Below are 7834 nucleotides of genomic sequence, written 5' to 3' on the forward strand. Positions count from 1 at the left end.
GTGAGGTAACCCAATCACAAAAGAACAAACACGGTATGCACTCTCTGATAAATGGTTATTAGTGCAGAGGTACTACTTCTAAAATAATACTTACATGCCTAAGACAGATCATACCAAGGGCTGTCAAAAATAGAGTAGATTCTTCAACAGTGAAGTATACAAGTACTGTATTATCCAGCATTGCACTCCTTGATGCTTACCCAAAAGAAGTATCATATAAATATATATGTTCACATACACATTTACAAAAATTATTATTTTTATTTATGCTAGGTACAAAGTATAGGTACAGAGGTCAGAGTCTAAAGTCAGAGGTCAGACAACAACTTTCAGAAGTTAGTTTTCTCTTTCTACCCATATGGGCCCTAGAGATTGAATTCAGATCATCAGGATTGATGGCAAGTACCTTTACCTACTGAACAACTTTAAGACCCAACTATGTTAACATAGCCGGGCGGTGGTGGCACATGCCTTTAATCCCAGCACTTGGGAGGCAGAGGCAGGCGGACTTCTGAGTTTGAGGCCAACCTGGTCTACAGAGTGAGTTCTAGGACAGCCAGGGCTATACAGAGAAACCCTGTCTTGAAATCAAACAAACAAACAAAAGACCCAACTATCTAGAGCTCTCCCAACTGTTCATTAAGCTGTTAATGAATAGTCAGTCCCCCATGGTGATGCATGCCTTTAATCTCAGCTCTTGAAAGTCAGAGTTCAGGGTCAATCTGTTCTACATAGTCAATTCCAAGTCAATCAAGGCTACATAGACCAAAGAAAAAAACTCAGGGAAAAAAGGGGGGAATGAATAAACTTCAGTATGTGTTCAACATCGATAGAATGCTAATAGCAATGAACTGTCTGGGTAATATCAGTTTTCATTAATGTGTGCTTTAAAAAAAAAAAGCACAAATAATTCAATGGTTCCTAGCAGAAATGCCACACTTAAGCTTTGTATGGCATGCAATTCTATTAAAAGAGCTTATAATCCAACAACAGAAAAGGAATGAACTAATGATACACGCTATAATATGGATGATTCCAAATTAATTATGCTCAATCAATTAAAGAAGCTACCTCCTGAAAAAAGTACACGTTATGTGATATCATTTATATAATTCTAGAAAATACAAATTATTTTATGATATCAGAAAACAGGTCAGTAGTTGCCTACACTTTGGGAGGAGAAAGGATCACAAAGGAGAGGCAGGACCCGCAGGATGCATTAACAACCCAGAACAGTTAATAAAGAACTAGCAAGCCAGGGCAGAATGTCACTGACAAGACTGAAGAGCTCCAGAAATCATGAGGAGGTGACTGGATGGCTGAAAAGAACAGGGAAGGAATATGCAATGGAAAGTAGAGTGTGAGCACAGGGAAAGAGAATTCTAACCCAGCAGGTGAGGTCAGCCAGACATCCCAGATGAAGTCCTACCACAGGACACATACACAATTCCATGGGCCCTAACTCTGGGTGAGTGAATGAGTGGGTGTGAGGAGAGTCCTGCTGAGGGGCAGGTCAAAGTTGTGGTCCCCGTTGACTTGAATCCAGGTCCCTGTTCAAGGTATGCAAGTGTTCTGACCACAGAAGTATACATTCCTAGTCTTTTTTAAAAAAAGGTTCTCAAAATTTATCTTTCAAAGACAGATATTAACATATTTATAGATTACTTATGATTTAGGACTCTGTATCCAGTCATATCAAAACAAAGAAGTGAATAGGAATTTAAACTAAATAAGCTGGTCACTTTTAAAGCTGGATGATGAGAATGTTTTATCTCATATAATACTGTATACATTAAAATGTTATCATGAAAACTACAATAGCAGCTCAACTTGTTTTTTTCTATGTAGATATTAACTATCATAATTATTCAACTTATTCACAGTATGTCTTATTTAGAACTTCCATTTTCTCAAGTCAATTCTGTTTGTATTTGTAGGACACAAACTTTAAGTAACATTATCAATCAGGTCTATACCTTAAGCACACGAAGAACTGGTGACCTATTAATAATATCCACTCAATTCATGATCAACACCTATCATCCTTGCCATACACATTTGCCTGTGCCATTGTGTGCATAGCACATTCTCAAACTTTGATTTATCCCGACGTCTAGAAACCACCCACTCCTAGGCCTGACAAACTCTTCCCAAGAGCAACAATACATTTCCAGAGAACTTCCCCAGCCACCCAGAGCTCATGACTCTCTTTCCTCCTCTCCATAGCACTCTTCAGTCACAGCTACTTTCCAGTCTTTTTCTTTAACAAACTGACTTGTGTGAACTCTTCTCTGTACTTTGTGTATGAACCAGGGATCACACTCATGCTGCCAGGCTTGCATTCTAAGTGCTCTGACTGGCCACGTCAGTTTGCCAATGCTACTTTTTGCTCTTCTTTTTTTTTTTTTTTTGGTTGGGGGCGGGGGTTAGAGACAGGGTTTCTCTGTGTAGACTTGGCTGTCCTGGAACTCACTCTGTAGACCAGGCTGGCCTAGAACTCAGAAATCCACCTGCCTCTGCCTCCCAAGTGCTGGGATCAAAGGCGTGCGCCACCACCGCCTGGCTACTTTTTGCTCTTCTAAATGACAATCTACACAACTGTTTTCCTCTATAAAAATATTACTGAGGGGCTGGAGAAATGGCTCAGAGGTTAAGAGCACTAGCTCTTTTTCCTGAGGACCTGAGTTCAATTCCCAGCAACGACATGGTGGCTCACAACCATCTGTAATGGGATCTGATGCCTTCTTATGGTGTGTCTGAAGACAGCTACAGTGTACTCACATACATAAAATAAATAGAATCTTAAGAAAAAAAATGTTACTGAAAACAAGAACGTAATTGTTATCTTTAAACTCCCATAGCAGACACCTATTTGTTAAGTATGTAAACATGCTATCTACAGTGCCTAAATCAGCTTTTGCTTTCCTCCATGTAATTTCTATAAACAATGTATATTTGAGTTTTTATACACATCCATCTAGACTTAAGAGAAACAGACTCAGCAGCAGAAAGTGGTATCCAATCTAAGCTTATTTTCACATTTCTTCAAAAATCCTTCAAAGTAAAAATTATGCCCCCCATTGTTAACAGAACCAAAAGAACACTAGAGATCAAAGAGTTTAAAACAATTGTGTGTATATACATGCAAGTTCACATGTCTGAATGTGGGTGTGAATATTCACTTATATAAGTACATGAATACACGAGGAAGCAAATATTCATGTGTACATGTACAAGTACATGTGTGAATGGACATAAACATGTCTGTAGAAGGTAAAGGTCAATCTTAGGTGTTATTCCTTGAGATTGCCCACATTATTTTTAACCAGATTTCTCATTGGTCTTGAGCTTGCCATTTTGGCTAGACTGACTGCCCAGCAAACCCCCAAGGTACACCTGTCTCTGCCTCCTTAATGCTGAGATGACAATCACATACCACTACATCTTACTTTTTATATGCTTGCATGGAGAGCACTACCAACTGAGCCATGTAAGAGTTCAAACTTCTAATGAAAAATTCCAATTTTACTTCCTAGAGTGTTGTAATTCTATTTGTATTTAAGACAGATATAAAATGTGAAGGAAAAAACTCCCTTATTAAAATGCTCAGGAACTCAGAAAAGTCCAAAGTAAATAGTGAATGTGGTTTCCTTCAGGGCCAGAGGACAAGTATGGCATGCCTAAGCAGCTCTTAATTACTACTTTTCTAATGTTTCTGTATCATCTATTCTTACAAAAAGAATAGTATATACTACTGCTACTCAGGAAAAACATGATGGAACCTTAGAAAGCTGTACTTCATGTTACATTGTTTACGAGAAAGTTTAACTATGACACTAGTTGAATGTTACTCTTACCAGATTTAAGACCTGATATTTTGAAGATGGCACTTGGCTTCCCATTCGTGACAAATCCTAGGAGCTGCCACACTGGCACCCCATTTGAATCAGGATAGGAAAAGTAGACAGATCCTCCCATGCCCTCAGGAAATGGGATTGTTCCCAGCATAAAAACCACAACATGGTTGATATTTTCATAATCAGGCAAGTCAAAAACAAATTTATCCTCTGCCACTTGCTGTGCAGCTGTTTGCACCTAGAAAATAAAAAACCAGTCTTAGTTCCAGAGTTTGATGAGTTACTGTAACCTTTAGTACTGCTACAAATTGTCACCAGTATGGTCATTACACATAATATAATTTTATTAGCCTAATATTCTAATTACAAAATCACCAACTAAATAAATAAAAAATAATAAAATCCAAACCAAATATTTAGCCTTAAAATGCTCATTTAAAAATACTGCTACATTCTCTCAACAGTTCCCTGAAGATTTTACCTACAAAAACAAGTAACTATGGTTTAAGAATTATGTTAAGAATGAGCACATAGCCGGGTGGCACACGCCTTTAATCCCAGCACTTGGAAGAGGCAGACGGATTTCTGAGTTCAAGGCCAGCCTGGTCTACAGAGTGAGTTCCAGGACAGCCAGGGCTACACAGAGAAACCCTGTCTCGAAAAACAAACAAACAAAAAAAGAATGAGCATATAGTGGCATAGAATCCCAGGACTTCTCAGCTACCTAGCAAAAATAGCAATTCTGAGAGGACTCAGCTACCTAGTTTGTGTGAAAGTAAGTTCACACAAACACTACCTAGTTTGAGGCTGCCTGGACCACATGAGATGCTGTCTCAAATACATAAGCCTTGTAAAAATGAGAAAGTATGAGAAACTGAATCACAAACCAGGGAGCCTGCATGGACGTTACAATTGTGCAGCTTGGTCTTCATGTGGGACTCCTAACAGTGGGAGCTGGGGCTGTCTCTGCCTCTGTTGCCTGCTTCTGGGACCCATTGCTCCTACTGGAAAGCCTAGTCATACTGCAACTTAATATGCCATGGCTGGTTGATGTCCATGGGAGACCTGCCCTTTTCTGAAGAGAAACAGAGGATGAATGGATAGGATAGGGGCTGGGGGCGCTCCCTGGAAGGAGGGGAAGAAGAAAGTAAGTTCACACAAACACTACTAGGATTTTTATCCTCAATCTGAAGGATAGAGTGTCAGGTAATTAAAATGGGTACTCAATCATTCTAAAATTCTGAATTTGTAAATCATCCACTAAAATTTATTTATAACCCAAAGCCAAGGCTTGTAGGATTTCTCCCATCACTGACCAACACTCTCTGGGACAGAACAAGAAGAAAACACAATGAAAACACACTAACTTGCCTTACCGAAACCATTTCCAGCTAAAATGGAACAAGGCTGTGTAGTGCCGTCGTGTCTCAGCCCCTATGTGTGAACAAATGTCCCCTCTGCAATCTTTTTACTGTCTTGTTTTCCACTTTGTGCTTTTGTGTGATTTTGATATTTAAAATGTTTCTACTTGCAAAGTAACTATGAAATGTCTTCATGGAAAAAATGTTATTTTCTTCAGGTATGAGGTTTAATGGTGTTAGGCCATGAGCTGAATATTAACCAATCAACTGGGTTTTGCTGGAAACAGATCCTGCTATGTAACCCTGGCTGGCCTGGTACTGGCTCATGTACATCTCCCACACCACTTCTGCTAGCCTAGAATGACAGTTTAACTCTCCAGCCTGAAGTATTGAGATTACAGTTGCATAGTAATCTCAATATCAGTCTAGGTGCAATAATACATGTTTTTAAAGACAAAAATTTATATGAAATAAGGTAATGGCATGATGTTAAAAAAATGCTAAGAAGAGGAAGGGTAGTTGGGGGCTAGGATTAAGAGGAAAAGAGGGAGGGAAAACTGCAGTTAGGATGTAAATAAAAATTTAAAAAAATGCTGAAACCAAAGGTTCTCAGAAACCAAATCCTTAACTAGTTACAAAAATTAGCATTTACCACCGAGTCTTCAAACTAAAGAAAACTTTACTTTGGGAAAGCACAAGTATAGGGATTGGGGATTTAGCTCCAGAGGTAAATCCTAGCAAGTACAAGGCCCTAGGTTCAGTCCTCAGCTAGGGGGCTGGGGGGGGGAGGGGATTGGTAGTAAACCAGATATGGTGGCACATACATCCGGAAAGAGAGACAGGAAAATTAGATCATGGCCAACCTTGGCTTACATAGCAAGTTGGATTGGAAGCCACCATGAGATCCTCCTGTGTCAAGGCTGCTGGTTCCAGTACATAAAGTTTTGTCTTCATTATGTACTGATATTGCCGAATCAATATGCATCATTTAAAAAAATAGCAATTCTGAGAGGACTCAGGTAAACAAGCTGTCTAAATTTTAGCTTATATGGTTTTTTTTTAATTTTAGGTTTCTGTATTTTTTATTGTAATTGCTACTCATCAAAACAGCAAATCTACATCACTACAATTATTCTGAAGACTAAACATTTAATTAGTTGATTTCTATTTTGACTCGGGGTTTTTCTGGGTAGCTTTGACTGTCCTAGCTTTGACTGTCCTAGCTAAAACTCTTTCTGTGGACCAGGCTTGGCTCTGCCTCCTGAATGCCTGGATTAAAGGTATGTGTTACCACATACCCAGCCCTACCTAAATCTTGAATTTGTAATGACTGAATGTAACTAATTTTCTGCACCCAGTATTTGCTGCTACTTAAATGTTTACTCTTTCTTCTCTATAATTTTCTATCCTACCCATACAAGGAACCGTAAAAACTTAACTGAACTAAACTAAATCCCAAGATGTCAAGGCTGCGTATCAGGAGCTCACATAGCTTACACCAGCCTCAAACTCAGCAGAGGATGACCTTCAACTCCTAACCCTCTGCCTCTATTCACTGGTGTCACATTTACAGGTACATGGAACTGTACTTGACTGGGGCTGGGTGTTTAAGGTCAAGTTCTGATTCCCTTTTTATGAAATTTACTGACCTAATTTAAAATTTTCCACCATAAAAAAATAAAGCAAAAATATAATCCAAAACTTCCTGTAGTGCTAAATTCAACTTCACCAAGTTTTTTTTTTTTTTCCTGGAACTCAGTCTGTAGACCAGACTGGCCTTGAACTCAGAAATCCACCTGCCTCTGCCTCTCAAGTGCTGGGATTAAAGGTGTGTGCCACCACTGCCCAGCTAATTTCACCAAGTTTTAGCACATATATTTCTTGGAAGGTGGGAGGAAAGGTATGGAAATAACCATAAGGCAAAGTAAGTATTTGATTCAACTTTTATTGCACAGGCAAGAGACATTCTGTACACACATTCCAATCCCCTTTAAAAGACAGGATCTTATGCATGTGTCCCAAGTTGGCCTTCAATGATCTATGTAGTCAATCAAGACCAACCTCAAATTCCTGTCTCTACCTCCCAAGTACTAAGATTACAGTGGTGTGCCACTAGACAGTCTAATCCTTGACCTTAATTAAAACAAAACAAACAAACAAAAACTACAACAATGGGGCTGGAGAGATGGCTCAGCAGTTAAGAGCACTGACTGCTCTTTCAGAGGTCATGAGTTCAACCACATGGTGGCTCACAACCATCAGTAACGGAATCTGATGCCCTCTTCTGGTCTGTCTGAAGACAGCTACAGTGTACTTAAATATACTAAATAAATAAATCTTAAAAAAACAAAACCAAAAAACCCCAAGGACTGTGGTGATGAAGGCTTTTAATTCCAGCACTGGGGAGGCAGATGTACACAGATCTGAGTTTGAGATCAGCCTATTCTATAGAGCAACTTCCAGGACAGCTGGAGCTACACAGAAAAACCCTGTCTTAGAGAAATAAAAGGGAAAAGAAAAACTCAAAGAATGAAAATTAGGTTTGTTAAAGTTTCTTTGTCTCTCTCTCTCTCCTCCCTCTCTCTCCCTCTCCCTCTCCCTCTCCCTCTCCCTCCC

The 7834-nt window shown here is 39.2% G+C and overlaps 1 protein-coding gene across 3 annotated transcripts in view; it reads right to left on the reverse strand.

Annotated features, from left to right (window-relative positions):
- Hikeshi (heat shock protein nuclear import factor hikeshi) overlaps nucleotides 1-7834 on the reverse strand; it is a 26547-nt gene that overhangs the window by 16493 nt on the left and 2220 nt on the right. The window contains exon 2 of one of the 3 annotated variants that reach the window (XM_031387292.1): nucleotides 3858-4095. The exons of the other annotated variants lie outside the window; for them this stretch is intronic. Coding sequence (XP_031243152.1) covers nucleotides 3858-4095 — 238 coding nt within the window. The remainder of the gene's footprint in view (nucleotides 1-3857; nucleotides 4096-7834) is intronic. 3 annotated transcript variants of the gene reach the window in all.

This window comes from Mastomys coucha, unplaced genomic scaffold (genome assembly GCF_008632895.1).
Source record: "Mastomys coucha isolate ucsf_1 unplaced genomic scaffold, UCSF_Mcou_1 pScaffold21, whole genome shotgun sequence".
Lineage (NCBI taxonomy): Eukaryota > Metazoa > Chordata > Mammalia > Rodentia > Muridae > Mastomys > Mastomys coucha.